The sequence below is a fragment of the Eutrigla gurnardus genome, assembly GCF_963514095.1.
Source record: "Eutrigla gurnardus genome assembly, chromosome: 10".
NCBI lineage: Eukaryota > Metazoa > Chordata > Actinopteri > Perciformes > Triglidae > Eutrigla > Eutrigla gurnardus.
In genome coordinates, this window is record NC_139924.1 from 17,796,908 (window position 1) to 17,824,373 (window position 27,466).

Here is a 27,466-nt window from a genome sequence, read left to right on the forward strand (position 1 = left end):
TACAATTTATACGTTCGTCCTCTTAAAAGCTATTCAAATGGTAATCTTTTATCCATAAAAGCAAGTCATAAACAGCCCGTGTACGTCAGTTCCGTTTTAGAAATGTGTAAACCACATGAAAAAAAAAAAAAAAAAAAAAAAATCCATAACAGCATATTGTAAAAGCTTTAGTTACCACTTGTGAGAAAATATTCGTTTGTAAAATACATACAAACAAACGTCAAAACTGAGTTAAAACCATGCCATTTAAATCTATATAGATTGGATATATTATAGTCAGTCAGCAAATCTTTATTACTTAAAGCTAGAATCCAGTCATAAACCACATAGCTGAAATAGTTCATCTAATGCATTTCATAACAGATCTAAGGCAGTTTGTGCAATATAGCCCATAGTTAATAAATTAGAATTAACCTAAACTCAAGGAATTCTTACAACAGGATGTAAAAGATGACTCGAGACAAAATAATGCATTTCAAGAAGCAGCTGTATTCGACTATAAAGGCATTTCTAATCCAGTGTCTCTAAGCTGTTTTCTTAATATTTCAGTGTAAAAAGCCTAGACTCTATTAGAAAAAAGAAACAGTAAACCCAAAATAACATTTCATAAGAAAACAATCATTGAAAAGAAAAAAAAAAGAAAAGAAACAAAAATCCCCATTCACCAGTCATTTCAATTAAAATAGAAACTCCATTTCATTTTTGCTAACATTTCCCTCAAAACAAATATATATTTTTCCATATATATATATATTTATATATTTATTCTCAAGGCAGTTGGTCATGGCCAAATTATTTGACCTCATCATGGCCATTTTTCATGTTTCAAAGTTAGAAAACATAGCTAGAATGGAAGAAAAATAACTAGCGGAAGCACAGTGTAGGACCACTGCACTGGCCAACAAATATCTCATTTTGAGTGAGAGGGAATAGTCTGTCAAGGCAGTGTGGCACACAGACACACTTCCTCTTGAACAAGTGCAATGCAAAGAGAATACATTTCTCACACATCATAAAACTACAACACACTCCTCTTTCACGGCACTCAGGTTGTCCATCAGTTTCCCTCTGCTTGTCTCCTCTTCCTCCAACTTCTCCATCTTGCAGCAGCAAAAGACTTGTATTGTGCTGTTTTAGTTCTCAGCCATTGCTGGAGAGCAGAAAGTCCACTTGACGGAGCGATGCTGCAGTAGTCAGGGAGTTGGGGTCTCAGATCCATCCTCGATTGTTATTGTTTTTTCCACCTCCAACTACCATTAGAGACAATAACAGACTAGCAGATGTCCGAACTTAACTATCTGTAGTAGTGTTTGAGGTTGAACAATTGTTTGCCAACGAAGAAAGAGAGAAAATGGATCCCAGCATCTTGCTATTACAGTAAAAATGTGACTAATACACTGTCCCTGAATACTGAAGACTGCTCTATCAGTAAATGGTGCCTCTGATAGCAGAAGGGAGAAGACACAAGTAGCAGGATTTCTGCAGAAAAGAGGGTTATGATGAGTGTACAAGATGATGAATTGGAAGAGCAACTGTGGCTGTAGCTATGTGCTCTGAATTGGTTCAAATGAACAGAAACACAGAGGACACAAGGGGACGGGATGAACTAACAGGGGAGAGATGGGATGGATGGGATCACTGCCGCAAATATTAAGAGTGTTCACCAAAAGTGCCGGATGGCATGAGGAGGTTCCCTGGGTTACCATTTACATGAAGTGAGTATGCATGATGTACACATAAGCAAGTATGCTCACATGTCTTTTTTTTTTTTGGAAGAGAGAGAGAAAAGAGAAAATGTGTAGGAGGAAAAAGAGAAATCCCTGGGCTACATGGGAGGGTACAGTGGAGGAGAGTTCCCAATGGTCCTCAACCACCTCCATCTATCACATCCCTCTTTTACACCTGACGCTTAGCAGAACTATGTGCTTCTCTTTTGCAACTCCTGAATGAAGGCTGTGGAAGGAAAGAGGAGAAACGAGCATTACGTACCCGTTACACTCAGTACAGAGAATAACTCAAATGTCTGGTATTTTAAGTACAAAGACATCTTACCTCCAATAATTTCCTCCTTTACTTTTTGTAGTTCTTTCCGCACCTCCTCCAGGATCTCCTGCAGAATATTGATAAAAAGTGTGTTGTTTATGGCACAGTAATTAAAACACTCATAATACTAGTAACCAGGTTTCTCTGAGAAACCAGATTTATTCTGGTAACCTGGTTACTGTAAACCCATGTATACATACAGTTGGCGTGTAATCTGATTTGTCCCCTACCCCTGACCTTATTTTGGAAACATGGTGTTCTTATTGGGATGGAAGACACTGTGTTAGTGACTGCAGTGACCATAAAGCCAACAAAATCAGGTTTGCTCACGAAAACAGACTGTAAGTGCATGAAATCTCACTCATTCAGGTTTTTTTTGGTTAAGAACTGATGTTGCTGGGTTGACGAGAAATTCACCTGTTTCATTTTCTCTAAATCCGAGTCATCCATTCCACCTGCATCGTTACTGTTGTTGCCCGCAGGCTTCGGCCTGTAACAAGACAAGAAATGGAGAAATACAGAGACATATTTATTTTTTTCTTTCAGCAAAAAAAAAAAAAAAAAGGAGGCCAAAGCACTGTATTGACAGGCCGACTGTCAATCGAGCACTAGTAGCAGCACCAGAGGGATGAAAGAATGGTGAATAGAAAGTTGCTGACATTTCCTCACACCCAAAAGATGCAACGAGGGTTAATCTAAGATCATTACCTCTCTGAATTTATGTCAATTCAGAAATGTATGCCACCGATATAAAGCGGACGTAAAGTTTACCAGCATCGAGTCCAGTGCTCAGAAGTGATATGGGAAAAATAAGCATTGAACACCCCGTCAGGTTCAATTTTCATAGGTAACACAGTCAGCTGCCACACCTACAAGTCCCTTGCGTGCATGGCATTTTCTGATCCATTAGATGGTGCTGCTATCAACTGTAACATACGCTACCCCAGTACATAAGTTGCAGTGGTGCTGTGCTAACCTGAAGAGAAAAGAAAAGCAAGGGGAACTAAGGTCATGAGTGCACAGGGCAGCATGTATACCTGGAACCTTGGGACAATGAGGGGGTGGAGTCCATGCTCTTGGCGATGGAGTTATTCCTGTTAGTGAGAGACACACACCCTGTTCTTAGAATGGAAATGGAAGACATTCACACACACATACGCAACAGCACTCTTGGTCACAGGCAAACAAACATGCACACATGTTCACACAACCAGACTGGAGCTGATGGAGGACTACGGTTAGGGTGAGTTTAAACACGAGACACCTAACACCTGGGGGGGGTAACAGGTTTAATGACGACGGCTGCATGGAAATAACGGAATGCTGGATTACCTGGTCATAGACGATTTTTCCCACGGTCTTCTCAGGGTGTCTGAGAAGTAAAATGTATATTAAAAAAATATATGAATTGTTGACATTCACTTTGTACTACGTAAAAATCAACAACAGAATTAATGTAGGCGGCAACAGATAAGAGTTCAGTTCTCACCGCTTTGACCTTGAGGCTCTGAATCCTCCTGTAGGGAAAACACAGAAACCTTGTGTGAGTCATCGTCCACCTGCTTCTATTTTATAAATACCCATCACCTACAATGTCAGCCCACATATTAAGACATTTGTTTCATATTCTTTGCAGCAATACCAAAAAAGAAATGTGACACAAAGCAGACTTACATTATCTTGTGGCTTCACCGGGGGTTTCTCTCCGGGGGGTTTATCTCCAGTGTCTGCAGCTTTTCTCCTGATGTAAAGAGGAATCACTTTAGTACGTTATCCCACGTACACTTAAACAGACAAGGACTTCAAAGTCTTGCACTATATATATACAGTATATCAGGCAAAGAAGAAAGCGCATAAATTAATTAAAAAACAATTTCATACAAAACCTGAAATAGCAAGTAGGTAGTAAGTAAGCCTAATTGTTTAATTGAGTGCGGGCATTGTATATTTTATTTGACTTGAAACGTGTGATGTCACCCACCTTCGTGCCAAGATGGCACTCATTTCACCCATCAGACCACCTCCTCCTCCTCCTCCTCCTCCAATAGAGGAGTTGCTGCTGCGGCTAGAGTCAGCTCTGCCTATTGGATTTGCAGAGGCTCCGTCCTGCTGAGGGCAGCAAATACCCAAAAAAATCACAGAAGGGTTCAGCAGACATTGTGTGGGCATGATGACTCAATAAACACTGATGGATGCAGGTATCAAGCTATGCAAGCAGGAACCACGGTGAGGTTGGATCAATACAGCAGCAGAAAACCGTTAAGAGAAGCACATGATGCAGGGCTGCCGTATAGTGGCCGATATGAGCTGCCCTCTCTCATTTCCCCACAGCACAGTGTAGAATTGCTCCGCAAGGCTTGGGCCACAACAATCCTCACCAGGTGGAAGATTGACACTGAAAACACTGTATTTTGCAGACGGACTTGTCTGTAAAGTTTCAGTCATGTTCTCTCTTGCGCGTGTCGTATTACGACGTGATGACGTATATACAACAGGCAATCGGGCGTGTGAGTGCAAACCGGCTGGGGACCCCCTGTGGGGGGGGGGCAATCGTGCCGAGGCTTGGTACGGATGGGATGGCCCTGGTGTGAGTGCGCCAGTTAACACTTGGAGGCTTTCGAACTCTGAGTTAACCTATTTCTACCTGTATTTTTATTTTATTTTTTTTAAACCTGAACTGTTAAGTTATTGCAATTTGAGTAAACCTATCACTATTTTACTTGAAAAAATAAAGACAATGACTCATATGCCATTGTAGTGTTTTGCAGTATCTGTAGCTATTAATGTGATGCTCATCATTTTCAAGCCATATTTTTCCAGCCCCTCATTTTGGATAATAGCCCCCGACATAATGGATGTTTACCTTGCCTTCAAAAGCAGTTCCAAAGTAACATAAAATCCACTAGTCTATAACAGTTTCCTACGTACTCACCTTGGATACTTTGCGGAGTTTAGCTCCTGCAATGGCAGATGCTAAATCTCCTCCTCCAGTTCCACCTCCACCTCCACCTCCACTGCCGCCGCTACCGCCACTGCTACTTCCTCCACCACCACTGCCACCTCCTTCACCTCCTAGGGGGGGCAGGGGCGGAGCTGGTGGAGCTTGTGGAGCTGGTGGAGGTGGTCCCGGTGGGGGAGGGATGCCAGCACTCGGAGGAGGGCCAGGGGGTGGAGGAGGGGGTGGGGGAGGAGCGGGGCCTCCAGAGACCATTGGTGGAGGTGGAGGAATAGGGACTAAAAAAAACAGAATGAGAAATCATCAGAAACGATTCCCAAACTATTCAGCAACAACAGTGTGCCAATGATTCTGTGAGTAAAGTCCTAGACAGTTGGCAATCTTGGGAGAAAGGTGGTGAAATAGTCTACAAAAGGTCGACTCTACAATCCAAAACAGTGATTCTGATTATGAGTTCTGGTGCAAAAAGACGACACTCTGTCAAAATTGTGTCAGAAATTCTGGGCCAAATTGTCAAAATACAACTACTAAGCTGCTACAACCCGTCAGGAAACGATGCAGAATACACTTGCAAGCACAACATTTTTAGATGACGTTCAAATCAAAGCTTGTTTTTGTTATTGTCGATAATGCGTCTCTGCTTGAGTATATTTTTTTATTTAATTTGCAGGACTATTAATCACTAGGTTCAGAATTTATATCATACAGTCTGACACAGGTAGGTGACAAAGAGTTTATTAGATGCATAGTATGCAAGGGGCCTGTAACATCATTGTTATGGCAGTGTGTGGGGGGGCCTTAAGAAATGGTGATAGCCGTGTATAGCTAAATTACTGTTGATACTACTACACTACTACCAACATCAAATGCCTATAAGCCTGTGAAGGCAGTTTTTTCTCACGACTGTCGCTGTAATGCTTGCTCCTGGGTGATGTTGGGACTTAGAAAATGCATTGACTCTGAAAATCCTGAGCGTGTTCTATGTGTAAAGTGTCCTGAGATAACTGCTGTTGTGATATGACACTTTAAATACAATTTAATTGAATTTAATTGAAAATGCAGACTGATGTCGACGAGCCCAGGCGTTTCCTGACCTGCAGCAGCTTGTCGTTCTCTCTCCAATCGTTCTCTTTCCTGACGCTCCCGCTCCTGTCTTTCTCTCTCCTGTCGCTCTCGTTCTTGCTGCTCCAGTCTCTGCTGCTCCAACCTATGAACAAGTAAACAAATCCATGTATATGTAAAGAAAATAAATCAGTGGATGAACAGGACAGATACATTAAGCAGAACGTTATATGTAATTTGGGTGTTATGATTAGACAGGCTAACCACAAGATAAAGCAGATGGTGAGAGCAAACGGGGCATGATGGGTAGTGCCAACTGTTCAATATATGTGTGCAGATTATTTATGCAGCGTCCATTGTTTTCAAACAATTCTATCTAAATATAGCGTTTGGTTCTGATGATGGCTTCTGTAAAAGCATGAGAGGTGGCTTTCATAGCTTCTGATTAGCCTTCCACTGAAAAGTCCACAGCTGGACATGTTGGCCTAATTCGAGCTGCCTCCGTTCACTAGTGCTCCCTCCCCTCTCCCTCATCACATCTGCCACTCATAGCAGATGTGTACGGAACAGCACACATACAATGAACAAAAAAAAAATCACAGCTCCACACACAAGCATGTACACACACATGAACACACACACACAAAGTGAAAGTCACTGTGATTTAAAGCACAGCTGATCCACTTAGGCTGAGTGCCCAGGAAAGGGGGGAAGGGAGATGACATCCTTATGTTTTACTGATTTTATTAGATTTCTTTTTTTACAACTACTTGATACTGGTGATAATGTTGTGACTCTATGTTCATCTGACCTACAGGCATTAATGCAAATTATACCCACCAACACCTGCATCCATGCTGGATTTCAAAGGGTTTAAAGGCTCCCTTAGCTTCAGACATGTCATTAGGCACTGGGAAAGCTAGTAACTTGACATACAGGCCCTCTAGCCAATCACAAAACCTCCCCTGCAGTGCAACACATTACCTTTTAGTCCAAATGAGATTTAAAGGTTAATGCCTCGGTGTGCACAGTGACTCCACGACGGGTCTCGTGGGAGAAAAAGATAGATGGATGGAGAGATGGTGGGGTTGATGTGAGACGTGTCCCCCTTGCTGTCTTTTTAACCTTTAACCTACAGGGGCTGACGGAGGGTTTAGCACTGTCAAGCTAATACCATCAAATCCTCTGTATGTGTGTGTGTGTGTGTGTGTAATGCCGTGCCAACAGGATGATCGCAAAGCCAAGACAGCTTGACTTGCTATTGATTGTTATGCAATGAAACACAGAGAATAGTTTGCTTCTGTTAAGAGACATACACTTCACATGGCCTGAAATCACAGCCAACTTTTCCACATGGTAAAACAACTTGCATCCAATGGTAATCTGCTTTTTAAACAAATTGATCAAACATCAGTGGCTGAATCCAGCCTACAGACCCCGATGAACTCGCGGTCTGACAACTGATAATGTTGTCATGGTTAACAGCTGGATTCATCATATTGTTTTTGCAGAATCGGACCCAGAAGACATCCAAGAGGGTTCCCAAATGAAACGTGTCTGGTGGTGTATTAAAATGAACACAGTAAAATGAAGGTAGGTTCTACTTAAAGGAAGCCTGAAGGTACCTTCGCTGTTGTTCCAGCTCTTCTGGTGTAGGTCCATTTGAAACCGGTCGGGGGAGGGTTGCATAGCCTGCCCAAATACACAACACAAAACATTCTTAATGTAAATGAAAAAGGATTATGGAACATTTCTGTGAATGGTTTTAAACACTCTTAAATAATTCATAATTTCTAAAAAAAAATTCTCGCCACTGTCGCGCTGTAATGCTTGCTCCTGGGTGATGTTGGGACTTCATGAGTGTGTTCTGCTCAATGTGTCCTGAGATGACTTGTGTTGTTGTACGACACTATAAATAAAATGTCATTGAATTGAATCCAACTGTGCTTTTATTTCTGTACACACCTTTTCTACCCATGCAGTTAAGTGTGCAAAGTCTGAGGACCGTGTAGACAGCCATGATGTGACAGAGGGACCAAACAGGGTGGTGTACCTTTAAAGCCTTTTATGGTCATTAATTGCACTAGGTTTGTCACACTGTACCAGAGCTCTTACAGCGCACCATTTCCCCCCCCATTTCTTCATAGTTCAACAGCCCGACAAGCAAAGCATCAAATTTAATCTCGTAAGTCAGCTGGTGTAAACAGACAAAAAGACTCAGAGTAAAGCAGATAAACTACACCAAATAGCATACCATGTCTAACCATGTTTTTTGCACAAAAGAAAAAGAGTGAAATTCTGCAGAAAACATTGGCTTAAGGTTCCAATATCTGAGACATGGATTATGGCAGAGTATCAACAAGATTATGGATGATGGAAGTTTTGACAACATAATAAAAAAAGATATCACTTTTTCAATCCTGGTACTGTTTTATTTGCCATTGGATTAGAACCTGAACATGTTCTTTGTTGCCTAACGTTTTGAAAATGTGACAATATCACTTGGTCTCATTATTTCATTTACATAATTTACCTGCGTCTGCCAATGAGTTAAGCACATCCAGAGCATGAGCCATGCCATTGGCAAATAGAGTAGCATCCTCTTTGCTGCCAAAGTTGAGCCCCCACACCTGCCGAGCATCCCGCCACTGGTGGAAATTGGGTGTGGCCTGGTTATACTTGAGACCTTTCACGATTGGACAGTTTATAACCACCTTGGGAGGGAAGAGGACAGATGATTTATTCAGGGATCCTTTTTGTAGCAATGGAAAAGCAATTAAATACAAACTATTTCCCATCCCTTCCCATGCTTAAAATTCTATTGTCGGTTTTATTTTTGTTGGATTATCCTGGTTTATATTCCAGCCAGCAGGTGGCGTGGAGCCTATGATCCAGGAGAGAAAACATTTTGTGGGTTTGAGCATTGCCTGAATGTGCTGACTGGCCATTTCACTATTTGTTTAACAGCCTCTGGATTCCACAGGGCAGAGAGGAGGAGAGGAGACCCTGTCAGAGTGAATATCATAGCAAGCAACATTCACTGAAAAGAGAGGTTAGCAAGTTCAGCTGCCATTGCAGACAGTGTGGCATTCCTAAACTCTCCACAATGCTATCAAATGGCAAACAAGGCCAGAGGAATGGAGCGAGGATGACCAGAAACTTAAAAAAAAAAAAAAATGTGAAAGAAAGCATGTTTAAAGGCCTGTATAAAAACAATAAAACCATGGTTCCACTTCCAATGTCGTTTAATCAAACAATAAGAAGGAGAATGCATGAAACAAATCGAAAAAACAAGTATAAAAACGAAAACTTGCTCTATATGCAGACAGTATGAGAGTGCAGCTCTATGTTCTCTCTCTTTAGCTCCTCTGCGCGCTCATCCAGTAACCTCCTAATCCAAGTTGCATGCCCCCATCAGACACAAATATAGAGTCCTTATTGGGTATCAGGTTTCTTCCTAAACTGTAACAGGAAATGGTTGAACAGGCTAGCTATCTCAGGAAACATCATCCACTTTAAGGCCAGTCTCTGGGGAACACTTTGGAGTCCTGAATGTTTAAAGAAGGAGAGACGCGGAGGTAGTGCAGTCAAAGATAGACCAAACTCAGTTTACCCAGCTTTTTAACTTGGAATCTGCTCACCTTTAATCAGGCCATATCTGGTGAGTCATAATCTGGTGATAACCACAAGGAAACCTTCTCCCTTTTCCAACATGCCTGTAGACTGTTCGGTTTGAAGACAGTCTCAAAATGAACACATTCACATTTAGGTCAGAGTATATTAATGTGTTTTCTCTGCCGGGTTAATCATTAATTACATAAATAAGGAAAAGACCCAACACTTGACGAGTCCATGCTTAAGATCATGGCTAATTTAAGGCTTACCAAGAAACAAAATCTGTATCGAGTGGCTGAGCAATAAAACGTTTGTTTTTATACAGAACAGTACCGTCATAGAAAAACACAAGCTTAGTAAACGCTATTAAATGAAGCTCATCTGTAAGTTTCGTATCATTCCAGCTTCTCTCTTCTCCTATCAAGCATTTGCAGAATTGTTCTGAAAACGTTTGTTCCCATGGCACAAAAACACAGAGTAACTACTGCGACCGACAAGACAAACAAAGTCTCTCACTCTCATAGCATTAAGATTTACAATCAAATTATATATACACCAGTATGTAATGTACTCTGTTGAAACTGAACTCTGATGTAATCATTTTGTAGATCATCCCTTTTTTCTAATATTGGAGCTGGAGGTACGTAACATTAAATGTCTGCACGTCTGCCTCGCCGGTTCACAGTTCAGGTTATCATATAAGGCAGTAAATAATTGACGAAATGATTGCCCTTAAAATAAGTAATAAAATCATGAAGTGACTGACGATAATGTCTTCTTAGGTATTGCTGATGTGGCAGAATTTGGATCCTCTGTTGTGTCTGTGCATTCTATCTCCAGGGCTTCAGACCCTGATTGGAGAGTTCTGATTGGAGAGAAATCAGAAGCATGGGACCCCCATGCAGCATGCATGTATCCACCCTAGACTACTGGCATCACAGATTCCTCCCATTTCTTTAACTAATTGTGACTTACTTTTGGGTTAATAAATCACTGTATTTGTTAAGTATACCTGTGGGGCTCCCGTTTTTGTCAGTTTTAAGAGCCAGGCTGGTAAAATGATCATTGTATAAACAGTACGTTTCCTTTATGTGATCATTCAGATCTAGGGTGTGGCATACGATAACGATACATGGCAATAATATGAATGAAAGGGAAGATATAAAGATAAACCGTCTCTCACTTACTTGCCTACTTACACACACAAAACTACTTCCACTCATCCTTCCTGTGACAAAGTAATATACACACTCCCAAACATACGCAACACACACACAGCCAGGCCGAAAAGCTAGCAGATGTACCTGCTGGTCCGCCTGCATCTTGCGTCCCACTATCCTGAAGGCATTGGTGGAAGGGTTGTGATAGATCTGGACTCTGCTGAAGGCCTGGGTTCCAGGGCCTGCTGGCAGCCACTTCTTATTGCCATCATCATAGATCATCACAGTGGCCCGAGCCTGGCAAATACTCGACTCACTGAAAGACAGAAAGCAAGACAGAAAGAGACCATTAATTATAATTGAGAAAATACATTCATTTAAGTTGAGTTTTTAAGCGTATGAAGGTCACAATGAAAAATCTCCCTTTGGATGCAGTCAGTAAATGTGAGATGTTATTTTTTCAAAAATGTAGCAGCATCCGAGATTCACGATTAGGACTAAAAACATTACAGGATAAATGTCATTGTATCCAAGAGGTGCATCATATGCTGCGCTTGTCCAAGCATGAACATCTATATTAGCCATGAAGAAGACAAAGATGCTTTTGTGCAAAGCATGAATGTCGGAGCAGAAAATACTGGCAACTGCAAAAAAACTATAGCCACAAAAATTAAACTAAGATTTATGGTAATGCTTGAAGTGCACACTCAGCTGTCAAAGTGTAAAATGTATTTATCTTTAATGTGGACTAAAGACCACAAGTTAATATTATTTTACCAGTGTGAAATGCTATTAAATTATGGTTTGTAGTGTGTGCTACCAGCTGGAAGGGCAAAAGCAAACACAGAGAGACATCAGATGGACAAAAAGTTCCAAAAAGACAATTTTAGAGACGACAGACAGTTCTCGCAGGCGTGATGGATCAGAGAGTATTTGTTTAGTTGTTGAGTGTTGCCGATAGTGGAGTTTGTGAAATTCTTACAGTGTCTGTATTGCAAGGTGTCAGTCAAAGACAACTAGAGATCAAAGATTAGGACCTGCTGGACCTACCCTTACCCAACCTATGTGGCAAAACAAAGTGAAATACTAAGTGGATGGAATGGAGGAAGGTGTAGGTGAAAGAAGAGATTAGTTTGATGCCAAACAACATGGGAGGCGAGACGACAATGGAGACTGACAAAGACGGGAAGTTGTGTGGCGCTCTGCCAAAGAGACGACGCTCTGGAATCTTCCACCTGCTCTACATCAAACTCCACCTCCACACACGTCACAAGGAAACATGTGCTGTGAGATCAGCGGCAAAACATTTACTTTTAGTTCCGTGTGGGCAGAATGCAAACAAGTTACAATACGACCAGGAATGCTTGCACATAAGCATGTCTAGGTAGTGTGTGCATAAATGTGTGTTTTCATTTCAGACACTGAGACCTTAAGATAATGAAATTGTTTATTGTAGAATAGATTACCACAATTTAACAGCACAGCAAATATAGGCTGTACTTGTTGTAAACAAGCTGAAACAAGTACAGCGGGTCACAGAGGAACAAAGGTGGCCGACTGTCAATTCCAATTTTTTTTTTACCATTCCTCCCCCTCCTCTCCTTATTTGCCCCCCCCCCCCCCCCCCCCTTCTGTGCTCTCTCTCTCTCCACAGTCCCATAATCCATGTCTTCCACCTCTCCCCCTCTCCCTCCATCTGTCCCGCCCGTGATACAATCTGCTACTTCCTGTGACACAGTACCAAAGCCACAACCCACTTCCGGCTGCCAACACCGCCAAATAAGGACTGCTTCAGCCTGAACAATCAATATATACACTGACACACACATTTTTTTAGTATTTAGTCATATATATATATATGTTATATTAGTCAACATTTCACAACACATCATATAGGGGTTGCTTTCAATCATAGGAAAGGTGTTTTATATAAACTTCAAAACACCTTCCTGTAATTGTGTTATTTGGCATGCATCTTATAATTGTGCCACCATCAGTTAGTCAGTTAGTCCAATTTGTCTTAGTGACTTTTTCTCCTCTTTGCTTTTTGGCAACCTGTTGCTAGAAAGATGAACACGATTTCTTTGCTTTTTTTTTTATATAAAAAATATTATATATAATTAGTTGTTTTTAAATGATCAACAGAAATCTAAATGTGGATGTGTTTTACTTGCCAGAAATCCCAAACTCTAGGCTTATTTAAACAATTATTAATTATTGATTATTACAATGAATTGATGCACTAAACACACAATTAATATGCTCTCCTCAAAGCCACAGGACTCCATTGATAGAAAGTGATTTTTTACATCGCTCATCATTTTAAAATCAACAAAAACAACAACAACAAAGATAAAAACTGTCTCAAGTCTTTCGATTGTCTCTGGAACACATTATAATGTAATTCAATGCAACCTCTGTTAACTTTAGCTATTAGCTGCATTATTTGAACAAGCAGGACAGTGCTGCCCACCAGCTGCTAACAGCTAAGCTTAGCTAGCTCTCCTTCTGCTGACTTCAACACAGATTTGTTGTTGATAATGCAGCATTATCGGCAACTACAATGTATGGAAGCCATTTTATAAAATGTATTTTACACTTTCTCAAGTCGGACAACTCCATGAGGCATTCGATTTGCCCAGGACAAGCGTTGATGTCAAGACCTGTGTGTCACCAGCCTTGTAATGAGGCGGGGTCTAACCTTTGATAATGTTAGTAGATCCAAGTGGAAAAAGGATAAAAATGTGTAAATACAGATAATGGCGTGATGTGGAATGAAAATGCCTGGAGGTAGGAGAGGTTCATTTGATATACTATCTATAGACTATTGTAGATATGCATTGCATCTGCATATACGTTGGCGGATGAAAAGAAACATCAGACATCAAACATTACAGAAATGGCAAGGATATGTATGAGATCACTTAGAAAACTGTGCCAGTGCATATGGTCTCTGCCAAACAGCACTGATAAGGGTATTTTCATATGCAAAATGTCCCACTTGTTAAATATCTGTTTTAAATTATGAGAAAAAAAAATATTTTAGGGGACCGTTTATGAGAATATATCATTATAGGCCTTTTGTAACTCTGTGTTTGCAGTCTAAAGCCCTATGGTGTGCAAAAATATTATTATTAAAACAACAACAACAACACTCAACTGCATTTTGTAATCAGTTACAAAAATTATGATCTTTGACTCGGAGTTTGGCATGGTCTGTCAAAGTGACATGCCTATGTGTTGTTGAAGTCAATATTTTGGATGTGTGGTTTTATTATCTATTCTTAAAATTAAAGGGTCCTCATAAGAAACTAACATACTCAAATAACTACTTTGACAACAACGAATAAAGAAGGTATTTTTGCACAGAAGAAAATGCACAGGGGACTCCAACGTTGACAGTGGCCTTATACCCACCATCAACACCTATCGGTCACTTGGAAGAGGTTAAAGCCATCTCTGGTTGGATGGATGAATACTGCAGCGTTCTCTGATCTCATCGGCATCAAGCATGCTTTTGATGCACGGTGCGAAGGGCTTATGGGAACTGGGAGGGGACAGACTTCAGACTGGGAAATGGATACATATTTAATGGTAGAAAAAGCTAGGGCTCTGGAGTGAGACCGAGAGTGAGCAGATGCATTATTGATGGAACTACGGACACCGAAGCGCTAAAAGCGTGAGTGGCACACGCACAGAAAGACGCGGACTCGCGCACACACCCTCGTACCTGTCAACCTGCTGGCACGTGTGTTTACCTGGTCCACTGGGTATAACATGACTGCAGAGGACTCGCAGGCGTGGTTATAAAATATCTATTCCTGTCCTTCCTCAGATGAAGACCACCAACTCACTTGTGAAGACACCGACGCTGGCCGTGGAGCTAATTCAGCTGGTCACTTAGTTAGCTTAATAGGTTTTCTCTTAAGCTAACTGGGAGGGATTTGAGCCATCAAACAGCTGGTAGCAAGGCACTTGCTTAATAAAACTGAGGATTTCAGCACAGAAAAGGATAACCGGGATGAGAATTAAAATTGCATGTAAAAAAAACAATTAAAAGCTGCACCCCGTCTGTCATTATTACAGCCACAGTGAGTGCCACATCCCTCCGTGGTTTCTCGGTCCGTGAGGGGTTAACAGGAAACTGCAGTGCACAGCCAGGGCCATGCTCTCTTAGAAATGTCTGTATAAGGCTGTGCTCTCGGAGCTTTTCCCCAAATGTGCTGGCAAGTACAGTCAAGCCCAGTGGCTCTTCCCTCCTCCTCCATTTACCTGACACTCCCACCACGCTGCTCCGCCACTCCACTCGTCTACTTCCTTCACCACTCTGCATCAACTTATTTAACCAAGAAGCAAATATCTGCCAAGGGACACACACACCTTTGGTGGCATTCACGCGGAGACGATCAATATGACATAATATTGCAGTTCATTTATATTTGGTGCGGGGCTAAGAAGAAATGGAATGTAACGGAATCTATAAGCAGTACATTCATTTGATGAATCATGAGACTGTTTACTGAGCAAAATAGCACACATGATACTCAGTCATCGGCCCTGAAGACACGCTGAAGCTACATGTGCTTGTCTAGACACTAAGTAGAGTAATACCATTTGTCTCTGCGTCCATTTCTGGCTCACTGTCCTTCCTAATACATCAGGCTTCTTTCTCCTCCAGGAGTTTATAATAACACAGCATGAAAGCCTTTTTTTGTCCTCACAACTACAGTCAAATACAATTTTTCATGAAATCCAGGCTTTTTGAGTTAGTCTTGCCTCCAGGAATACGTGTCTTTCTAAATAAAAAGGCATCAGGGATAACTGAAACAGCAGGAGTAACTCATACACTTGACAAGCTGACAATAATATCCAGGCAGTGTAATGTCTAATCAATAGGTTTCCTCACAGCTTTCATCAGGGAATGACAGACACTGAAAATATGAAACATGAGTTGAGAAACAGGTGTAATAAATAAAGAATAAACCTGAGGTGACTGTGCTGTAACATAGATGACAAGGTTGACTCATCAGATCGTTTTCTTCTTCCCCTACAGTTAAACGTCACATTTAAACCAGACAGGGACTGACAATAAGTCACTTAATAGTGTCCGTTTTTAAACAAACCACTTCCTCCCTTTGCTTCACAGCCTGATGTTAAAATGGAGACTACAATTTACTGATGATAGTCAAAAAAGGCATCACATTAAATGCCTCTTAATAATGTGTAGAAGAACAATGTGAGAGACTTTCCCTTTCCACCACAGGACCATTGCTGACAAGAAACAAGTCACATTTTACACTTCCTTTTCTTTCTGCAAAGAGGCAACATGGGAAAACACAACATGTGCCAATATAATGAAACCCAGGCAGCACCATTCATCAAGTAGAGGCATCAGAACATTTGCTTGTTAATTATTTCCATGTTGCAAAAGACTAATCTTTCCTTTGAAAAAAGGGTTTTGCTGCCTCATTGTGCACACCCTGGACTGAGGTCATGATGGTGGTAAAGTACTTGACCTCTGATGCTGACTCGGACATGGAAAGCCCACACAATAGCCTGTTGACGCTGGCCGCTGTTCATCCGACAGTACACTGTCCTCAAACCACCCTCGGGCCATGTAAACGGCTGTCAGTGATGTTCAGCTGGGCCCACATGACTGAAACCATCCTCTCTGAACAACATACATCTCATGGAACTTGTTTGTTTCTCACGTCAATATTCAGTGACTATCATGACCATAAAAGTAGGTATAAGATAAGCTTTCAAGCTACAAAGTGCAGCTGTTCCATAAATGTTAATATTTAGCCCGAGGCCCAGACTAGAGAATAAACTTCCCATTGATTAAACTTCTTTTCTCCAAATACAAAACCCAAATAGAAATCCAAACACAAGTGCAGCTTATTCTGACGATTCAGCATTTTTCCATGTGTGAAAAAAACAAAAAGGTTTTCAAAACGCATATCCCAGAACAAGAAAATTAAAGAACAAATTCAGGGGACAAACAAGACATTGAGGTTTGAATGACTGTAAATGTGACTTTTAGGACCAAGGTTAGAAAAGGAGACCTCAAATAGCCATCCTCTACTAACTTCACTCCCCCTTTCTTCGTCGTTCTCCTCATAACTGTTTCTTTTCACGCAGGTCCTAGCATGCGGCTAAAGCACACCCACAAATGGACACAAACACACATTTGCTGCAGGCTACTGCTTTCCGCCTCCACGAGTCCGGCACACGGAGACAGGCACCCAGGCTTTCTCGGCTGTGCTTTAGCTCTTCTTCTCAATATCTTTGTTTAAATGGAGTCAGACAGCTTCAGCTGATACTCCTCTACTAAGAAAACCCCTCAGCATTCTTGGAGCACTGACTCATCCTTTGCCTGGCATCGTTTACCCAGCATTGTGGAAAAGCTGAATAGACGTTTGGCCGAGAACCTTCATTTTGTTGTGTGACCACTTCAAGAGTAGAGATGAATTCCTTCCTGCTTCTGAGGCAGTGTGGGGCGGTTGTGTGTGTGTGCAGGAGGGGGGCACTACTAGCACACTCAATGCCCATATTTGGAACCATCTCACCTCTTTCCTCCTCACTGAGCTCAATTCCTTTTACAGGTTGGAGCACATCCTCCTCTACTTGGGCCAAGGAGGAGAAGGGCCTTCTTTTCTCGAGAAAAACAAAACTCCCTCTTTCTCAGTTCTCAACTTGTACACTCTTCAGACGCAGAAGAAATGTCTCTACTCAAATCTGAGCCTCAAGAGGAGAAAACACATCAAGGCAATGCCTAATCATATTTAACGTTCTCCACCGACAATGAGTGGCATGAGTGAGTGGACTTTGACCTTAGTCTGCAGATAGTGGCTACTTGGATACAATGCATTACACCAGCAAAATGAATTCCATCAGCATAAGTTTAGGGTGGCAGACCAACTGTGATAAAGCATTTGAGCGCTCTTGAAGAGCTTTTTTTTTTCAAATGTAGCCTGTTCCTTTATAAGTGAGCCGATCCTCAGCCGATCCTTTGCACTACCCAAACAAAAACAATGAAAATACTTAGATAGTAGGACTGGACAATTAATTTAATTTCGATCAGGATTTCGGCTTCTCACGATCATGAAAACGAAGAGAAACGATTAATGACAACATGGCAGAAAATCAGCCTTTAGTTGAAAAGAAAGGAAGGACACCTTCGGTCATTTGGAGACGTCGGATGTGGAGCAGAAGGAGATTGTTTGCAAAGTTTGTCATACCGTCGTCGTGTCTGCACCCCAAAGGACGCGACAAATGTATTTAACCATTTAACGTTCAGCCATAATGTGGTCTACGACAAAGTATTGAAGTAGCAAAAAACGCAAAAAAAGTGCAAGAGCGTCAACTTCAGCCACCACCACCCAATCCTCCATTGAGGATACGCTTTACAATGACGTTCATGCTAGCTGAGGACATGTGCCCCATCAGTACAGTTAGCAACCAGGCTTCAAGACACCAGTCAAGACTTTGGACAAGCGGTACGTGTTGCCATCACGCAAACACTTCAGCAGAGTTGCACTGTCTGCTTCGTACGATTAATGTGGGGTTGACGTTGAAAAAGAAGTCTCCGCTGCCGAGTATTATTTATTTTTATTTATTGTTTTTACATTGGTATTGCTATGATTCGTTCATCACTTCTGGTTGTTTTTCTTAAAATTATATTTAAAGTTGAGTTTTGGTGGCTCAATAAATACTTTTTTTGAAATCAATGAATAATCGTCTATATGATCGTGATTTCAATATCAATCAAAATAATCGTGATTATTATTTTTTCCATAATAGTCCAGCCCTAATAGATAGACATGTATAAACTGGCCAATCCACATTATGATGTATCCTGTTATTGACTGAATTAGTGCAAAAATCAACACAAGTAATGTTCTGGCTAATATTCACCCATGACTGACAGTTGAGCTTTAACTTGTTTTTTAAAAGATGACTCTTTAACAAAAGGGTATTCCTCTTTTGACCGCTCAATGGACCTCAACATCAAGTCCCCAATGCTGCTTGAATGATAAGAAAGAGACACAGCGGGAGCTTGCATGCAGCATCCAGGACAGCAAAATGTTTCTGCAAACAAGATCATGTGCATCGCTAATCATGCAACAAAAACAAAAAAATAAAAAAATCAGATGCGAAAACTGGTTCAGTCTTTAACAGAAGAAGCCCATCCGTTTCTGTGTAGTTATAAACAACAACCCAGAGTGGCAGTGGTGCGTAATGATAATGCAAACTACCAAGCAAACCGCCTGCCGGGGTTCCTCAACACCGTTTTGTCTAATGCAGCCTTTGTGTATCAGCAATCACCATCATCCCAGATAAGTGAAGTTAAGATTCAAGGATTGAAAGATAGTAATGTTTAAGATAGCCGACAGCATAAAGCTGTTTTTATACTAACTGGCATCCATTACGCTCCATTAAGGAGTGGACCCCTGATGAACCCGATATATCTTTGTGCCCATTAGCAGTGCTGACCGTACAATATATCACTATGGCATTTCTGCCCATAACGAGCTTTGGTTTCACTATGTTGTCGGACCCAGATTCTCCATCAGCTGGGATGAGGTCACTCAATCCGGATAATGCAAAGAGACCACAGGGTTTGTAAATGCGTCTTTCACCAAATTCTGATACTGCAGAGCCGTTTCTTCTGCATACTTTTCACATCGGTGATGAATGAATGAAATATACAATCATACAAGCTAAAATACAGAAATCTTAATGGCCATTTATTCTCATCCTGGTTTCAGACCTCTGAAACATCTCAGTTTTCTTCAGCGATTTATGTCTGTTGATGGTTTTGACTGCAGAGGCCAATCATCCACTCAGAGACTGAAAAATTGCATCTGAAAAATGACTACAAGCGTGGATGAGATCATGGGAGCTGTGCAGAATATGGTATGAGAACCAGGGCCAATAACAGCCATATTTCAACAGCACGCTACTAAGAAAGGCACCAGCATTATGCTACAAACGCCAGCGGTGTGACAAGGCACTGATCCATTCTGTGCTGCACATTTGGCGTTTTATGAACGTCACTTTTACTCAGCCGTCTTATCATAACTGAGGAGGTGGTAGTATAAATACCATAAAAGACCAACCGTCACATCCTACATGTAGGCTACAAGGGCTGAACAACAATGGAGGAGAAGTTATTACACATGGACCAATGGGGTCTCCTCTCTCCCTTTGGCTTCATCCAGAGCAAGTAATTGTGCCGATATTACTTACTTATCATTGCACCCAGACGCGACCAATGTGTTTTAGCTGAAGAAGAAAATGCTACACCTCATTTCCCTTCTGTGTTATGCAACCAATTTACCAAAAGTTAACTTATTTGAAAACTGCAACAACGTACCTTATAATAGTGCCAACTGCTCCTAACCACTACCAGCGCTTTTGTGATGACAGAAAATTACCTTGGCAGACAGATGCATCAGCTCCTGACTTGTATAGGTTTATAATATGTTTGTTACTCTTAAGTACTGTGAATAGTCATCTTTGTAAACTATACCAGCAACAACCTGTCCATTAGGACCTGAACTACTTGTTCGGATTAGGCAAAATGAGAATATATTCTCTGAGATGATGTGTCAACAGTCAGATATCATGTTCATTCAATATCATTAAGAACAAGGTGCATATCCCTTTAATATCTCTGGGTGTATAAAACTGTCAACGAGGACCACTTGGATTAGTTTGGATATCATTGACTGCCATATTGGATTAACAGAAAATTCAAATGTCAGGTAAATACGATTTATTTTGAGTTTAGGGAATAGTTTTCATTTCTGAATTATCCAATTTATCAAATATGTATTTTGATGAATCCATTAATTGCACAAAGTGAAAAATGCCCATTATAATTTCCGGGAGCCCATGGTAAGGTCTTCAAATTGCTTGTTTTGTGTGACCAACAATCAAAACGGGAAGGTATTCAATTTACAAAAGATAAAAAAACGGAAAAGCAGCAAATCCTCACATATGAGAAGCTGGAACCAGGGAATCTTTGTCATGTTTGGCTGACAAATTATTAAAATTATTTATAGATCATCAAAATTGTTGTCAATTTTATATCAAAATCGACCGTACCACGATAGAAGACTGTCACAAACGATTCTGCATCAGCTTCAAAACTCCAAGCTGAGTGAACAACCACTAAAACATGGGTGAGGCATGACTATCAAGCTAGTTGGGGTAAAGGTCAAGTTTAAAATAAGTGATCACAGAAGAAACAATACCATACAGAGAGAGCATAATAACCTAGAGAGGGACAATTAAAGTAGAAAAACACCAGCCACCCCCAACGAAACTGGATTTGTCGCCAAGTAGACAATAGCAGGTTTTGTATGTTGAGCAACTCCTGTAGCAAAGCGTCTAATCCAAGGGGCAGGCCGACATAGTGGCCTATTTATGATTATGAGAGGTGGGAGGACACAGAGGGGTAAATTGGTTGGGGGGGGGGGGGGTTGCAGTGATTGGGTGTTGCGGGGAGACAAACTCACAAGGCAAGCTAATTTTAATAACAGTGTGGAGTTATATAGCATATGGGCTTTCTGATCATTTAGACACGTCAGACCAACTGTACAGTGGACATCGACATACGACTCTTTATGATGCATGAAATTAAGCCATAATTCTTAATCCATTATGGATAAGAATTCCCACAAGCACACCCCAATTACCTCAAATTGTTATTGCTTCTCGGGCACGGAGGGAGGTCTGGATGAATGAGGAGGTCTTTGGTTCAAAAACACATTTTAGTGTCTATGTTCTGCACTGAAAGTGCAATCGTTTCAGGTACACAGAATATCTCCCATGTACTCGGATGCAGTTTGCAAAAGAAGGTGAATCAGAAATGTGTCGGCCAAGAACAATGCCGTTTTATTACGGTTCCCATGTTTTGCTGTAGTTAGGCACTTAAGTGGACGTTCTATTTTTGACATTTATGGAGTAACGCTGATTGCAGACAGGCTTAAAGTCTGTTTATACACTGCCACTGGTAACACACTTCAAAAGTAAAAATGAATGATGCCAAAAATGTGCGATGGAATTAGAAAAACAAGTACAGACAAGACGAAATTTGCATCTCAACACAACAGACACAGGAACATTACACAACGCCGTGGCGTTAACACGCTGCTATCGCAACACCAATAAGTTTCATCTCGTTATTCTTACATGGAGAATAACACACACACACCAACACACACTAACACACACACGCATAATAATATTGCTAAATGCCTTAAATAACAGCTACTGGTCTGTTGGGACATGGGGTCAAGAAGTTGAACGTTTTAATTGAGGAAGAGGATATGACAGCATAACTGCAGAGATCACTGTTAGAGCTGCATTCCTTTCCAGTTACTGCCAAGGCAGAAAAAAAGGGGCTGGAGCCGAGACACAAAGGAGACGTAAAAGGGCGGCCATTTGGCTGCTTTCAAGGCTGATCAATAAAACGCTCATGCAAGAGTGTAAGGAGAAGAGCGGAGGAGCCCCGCTTGGCATCGCTTCCAGGCATGTCAAGCTTCTAAACTGAGCAGAGAGAACTTGTTAAGATTGCAAACAGTGTGGTAAGCAGATGCATTACACCTGTCTGCTCACGTCACATGCGCTAATTCTTGAGCCTGGGGCAGCCATGCTACTGGTTTCCAAACGGGACAATCCTTTTAGTCACAGAGACCCAGTCGGTGAGTCATGGTGGGAGACAGAAGTCACCTCTGACAATAACAGTGAATCATATGCAGATGGATGCACTTCCTGTGCCACCTAACCAAAAGGATGAGATAGTCTGAAATGCTGATCAGTGCTCGTAGCATCAGTGGGAGCATCTGCTTTGAGCCAACAGATGTGCTGAAGTTCGGTCAGTGGAGATGCTGTGTGAGGGGAATAGGGAGATGTTTCTATGGACTGTGAACGTAAGAGGCAGCTTAAAGGACGCGTTAATGAACTGTTTTCTGAACTGGGTCAAACAGTTAAACGTTTGACTGCACTTGTGGTTCAACATACACATACCACAGGGAGAAATGACAATGAACATGAGCAGGGCTGCATTCCAGTCTGATATACAAGGTGACATCAACTGTTCAGACCACAATGGAGGGCCAGCAGGAGCAGTATCCAGATAAAGTAAGACGTACAGCACCTAGCATGATGAAAGGTGAATAAAAGACAAAGCGCTCTTGACTTTAGGTTATACAATCTGTGTCTGGTGCGGTCTAGTTGCTGCAGTGGTTTGTGGTTGAGGAAGTAGTTTTTGAGTGCAGCGGAGCAATGACAATTAAGCAAGTTTGTTTATCTTCAAGGGTCAAGGTTTTTTTTTCCACTTGCAGAAGTCAAAGTGGGTCAAAAATCTACTTGCTAAAAGTCGACTTTCTTGGCACTATATAATTGCTCTATTTATTAGCGGTTATTAAATAACAACAATGATTAAGAGTTAATTGTCATGTTTATCCACCTTGCTCTCAAACTTGTGGCAAACCAACCAATACAGTTGGAGTTTTGCCCACATCCTCTTTAACGCCACCCAGCTAAACTCCGGCTTCCAGGATAATTGAAATCTTTAGCCCTCGCCAGTTTCTCCTGAGTGCCCGATGCCGTGCATGAGCAACTCTCAGAGATGAGATGTAAGCAAAGGTTGCTCAAGTTTCAAGTGCAGTTTATTTATAGAACACCTTTAAAAAAAAAACACAAATGGAAAAAATGGTAACATAGCAATACAATATGGCTCACACCTTAGGTACTTTCGTCAGCGCTGGGGAGGCAATGTTTTTTTTTTTTTTACCATTTTTACACGGGCTGCTAGGTTTACTAGATCGACGTGGCATTTTACTTGCCCCGGGGAAGGCTTATTGTTGAGCCCTGATTATTCAATACAATGTGAAACAATTCACATTACCATAGTGGTGTAATACTTTTATTATATACACCATATGGCAGGACTAATGTGTTGTCAAGGTGATTTCGACGCATTTGTGTTTGAATATAACTTGTCGCAGGTATATCAAAGAGAAATACAGAATATCCTAATGATGCTAGTTATTTTTGCTTTGCGAGCTTAAACCCACCTTTTGTAAAGTACGTTAACACGTATGTTTTAAATGCATTACTGTGATTGTAGCAGGACTTAGGGCCTCCTGTTCCTGCCGTAATCAAAGTTACTCTGCAGAAATATGTGCTAAACAAATACAAAGCCTGGACCAACCCATGTGCCGTACTGAGATATATTGTTAAAAGAGAAAGCAGTACAATCGGTATGAGATCAAAAAAAACTTGTCACACAGGTTATATATCACCTGTGCACCGCCGTACCTCACTGTCCTGAATTAAACATGCATCTGCCAAGCTTTCAAAATGACAAAAGCTGTTCCTTGACTCAAGTGGAGTGCCATACTCCGCAAAGAAAAAGGGGAGAAAAAAGAGCCCAAAACCAGGATCGGTGATTTCAAAAGCATGTAATTGCCAAGTGCACAGGCCGTGACAGGATGTGGAATTTGTGGACACCAGCTTTTGGTGCAAACCTCTGTATTCCCAGAGGGAGAAAAATAGTAGATGTTTTAATGCATTGCAGTGGAATGTGGGATGTGACATAAAACTGCTGCTGTGCTGAAGTGCCTTTGAGCAAGGCACTGAATTCCTATCACATGTTCTATAAATCTGACCTCTGACATCTGAGTAATTTTTTTTGCATGATAATGGTGTAGTTTTGCACAATAATAATGCTGAAGTGCTGCAGCCAAAAGTAGCAAAAACAAAAGTCACAAAATGTTATTGTCATCTGATCGGCTTAACAACTCCAACCTGGGGGAATATGTTCCCGAAAGCCAGACACACACACTGAGCTTCCAGTACACCTTCTGACACGCAAAAAAGCATCAAGTCATTCACCAGAAGAAGGTCACACAACCTGCTACACCGCGTCATGCGTGTCCCCCCTGTAACTTGGTCGAAACGACACTGAGGGAAAAAACAGCCCGAAACTCTCGAGTTCTGAGCGAGAAACACGATTTAACGTGTTGGAAACAAAGTGGTGTGGCGATAAACGAGATGTTACATGGGAGGGGATTAAACAGTGGCCGTTGTGGGCGAAACAGACACACACAAAAATGTAGCCTTGAAAACACAATGAAGATAAAGGGATTTTTTAGCCGCTTTACCCACCTCATTGTTCGGCCAGAGTGGAGCTCCTCTCCTCGTAGGCGACTTTGGTTGACTTCAGAGCTGGTGCCCGGCAATTAAAAGTCAAAACTAGTGAAATAGAAATAAAAAAAATCGGGAAAAAATCTGCGGGAAAAGCGCATCTACACCCGAAAACGGGGTAGCAACTAGCGGTATAAAGGAAAGCACACCTCGACGATTTCCTGGTTGTGTGGAGCGGGAGAGGAGGAGGAGGAGGAGGAGGAGGAGGAAGAAGGGGGGTGAAGTAGATACAGTAGTGGAGCGGGCTTGTCAACTCCAATCACTATCCCACACTGGTTTCTACCAGCTCAAGAGGCGAAGCCGAGAATAAGCGAGCTGCGTCAAGAACCGTGGAGCTTCTCCTGTCACACTTTACGCCGCTTTACAGCGCTGTTTCTGGAGATTAAGCCCGTGTGTCTGCGCCCGACTCCTCGCCGCTCCCTCGGTTGGTCGGTCCGTGTAAACTCACTGGAGTCTAGCCCAACCCGCCGGCTTCAAAGTAGGCGATGATCCCGCGGTGCCTTCAAGCGCACCTCGTAAAACGTCAATGCGGGAGTGTGATCGGCGTCTCCCTGACTGTCAGAGAGACTGAATTTAGACATGTGAAAAAAGCATCTGTGGGAAAAAACACAAACATGCGCTGTGTTGGAAGAACGTGTTCTCTACTTCATGTACTGTATTTAAATTTCATGTTGCTACATTTCAGAGAGCAACATTTATTCCATAGCTGTTACTTTGACGACAAAAAAAGTTTGCACAGCCTATTAAACAGCTTATGAACTGCAGTGCATTATTAAACTGCCCCACTACTGGAATAAAATAAAACAACAAATAGAAACATGCATTTAGAACGATCTGAGGAGTGCTACGCTTGATGAATATTCATAGTTTGTTCATGCAAATATTACACTTCCAGTAAAAGGGTGGGTCCAGCACATTTACCTAACCAAGTTTGATGATTGAGGAGTAAAACATGAATTAAATGTGCAGTCCATTTTGTGATAAATTAGTAAATATAACATGCCTTTAGAGCAGATATCAAATTGATACAGCTTATGATAATCAATCAATATTTTTATATATATAAAATATGTTTAATATTTGATGCTGCATACATGCCAGATATCACAAGAACCCACACCGCCATTCAAATATTGCTCAATTATCATACAGTGAATGTTTTTTTCTTTCTGGTTGTTGGTATGTTTAATTTCAAATAGCACCTGAAGGCAGCATCCCATCCATGCCAAGCCCTCCACCTCGCCCTACTGGCTGTCGGGGTAACTTCAGGTTTCTACAATGACTTTAGTAAGCCTCGTCATTTCATGACCTCATGAAGCGTTTGATGAATCATGTTTCGGTATAAAAAAGATACATACACCCGAGCTTTGGTTCAAAAGATAGAGAAAAGTACAATGATAATTTTATATATATATATAAATATATATATTTATATATATATACAAACACTGAGATAGTGTACACACTAAAAGCACTCTTCTTAACGGGGCCAGAAGTGGAAGAGAGGATGAGAAAGGAATGCATTACGTCCGCATGGCATGTGTAAACATCCAGAAAGCCAATATGCCTTTAGTCTCTCACATACACACACTTAGACATACAAGCTGACAGCTCTGAGCAACTGTTAGTGTGATTTTTTTTTTTTTTTTTTAGCCATGTGTCCCCTGTTAACTCTGCTGAAGCTCAAAAAGGCTAGCAACCCCCCTTTCCCCCCATAGCTGAGTATGCAAACATTAATGCCAGGTCTTGTGTGAGCTTGTGCTCAAACATGTGTGGAGGCGTTTGTGTGATTCACGTTGGCTCAGCCTCAAAAGGTTGGTACCATTCCCAGAAAGTAGCTCGTAAAGAATTAGAGACAGTCATGCAGTAATTTTAGGTTCCTTTGCTCCTCCTCCGTGGCCACCACAGCTTTATTTCCACAACCTGACGTCAGACGTTCAACGGCGTCCACAGCATGGCAGCCTGACAGAAGACCTGTTGGACTACAGCGAGAAGGCCTTGGAGACAGCTGTGGGAGGGGGGGGGATTTTGACAAAGTGGATGTCTAGAGTCACCCAGGCTGGATGGCACCTCTATCACTCTATCCCTGGGAGTTAGAGAGGCGATTATGTAAACCGACTGCACTTCTACTACATCTGAGCGTCCCGAGTCCCGAGGCAGCATTTGAAAGCTTCAGCCTTCACTGCTGGTTGAATGACAGAGGAATAAAAGAGAATTATACAACTTCAGTTGAGGAAACAAAGTGTCAGTCTGGAGCTCGTGGTTGGCAACAGTTAGCCAGACAGGGATTAGCCGTAACATTATGAACAATTCCAGATGAGCCGATGTTTGAGTGTATTTTTCTAAGAAATCCCAGTGGACACAGATAATGAGTGTTACTGTTACTCCAGTTTTTTTCTCTCTTTGT

General features: G+C 41.5%; 1 protein-coding gene across 3 annotated transcripts; it reads right to left on the bottom strand.

Moving 5' to 3' along the window:
- Window positions 1-469: 469 nt before the first annotated feature.
- Window positions 470-25,180, bottom strand: vaspb (vasodilator stimulated phosphoprotein b). 3 transcript variants are annotated; one of them, XM_084019052.1, is made up of 14 exons: window positions 25,021-25,180; window positions 10,981-11,152; window positions 8,595-8,775; window positions 7,687-7,753; window positions 6,094-6,206; window positions 4,976-5,277; window positions 4,025-4,149; window positions 3,718-3,784; window positions 3,533-3,560; window positions 3,376-3,415; window positions 3,081-3,137; window positions 2,461-2,533; window positions 2,053-2,110; window positions 470-1,953 (listed from the first exon to the last, which is right to left on the bottom strand). In XM_084019052.1, exons 1-14 carry the CDS (start codon window positions 25,023-25,025, stop codon window positions 1,919-1,921), a joined length of 1,323 nt encoding a protein of 440 aa, XP_083875178.1. In that variant the 5' UTR covers window positions 25,026-25,180; the 3' UTR covers window positions 470-1,918. The 3 variants fall into 3 exon arrangements, with proteins under 3 accessions (XP_083875178.1, XP_083875177.1, XP_083875179.1); XM_084019051.1 differs by having other exon boundaries at window positions 4,025-4,152; XM_084019053.1 differs by lacking the exon at window positions 3,081-3,137 and having other exon boundaries at window positions 4,025-4,152.
- Window positions 25,181-27,466: the final 2,286 nt, after the last annotated feature.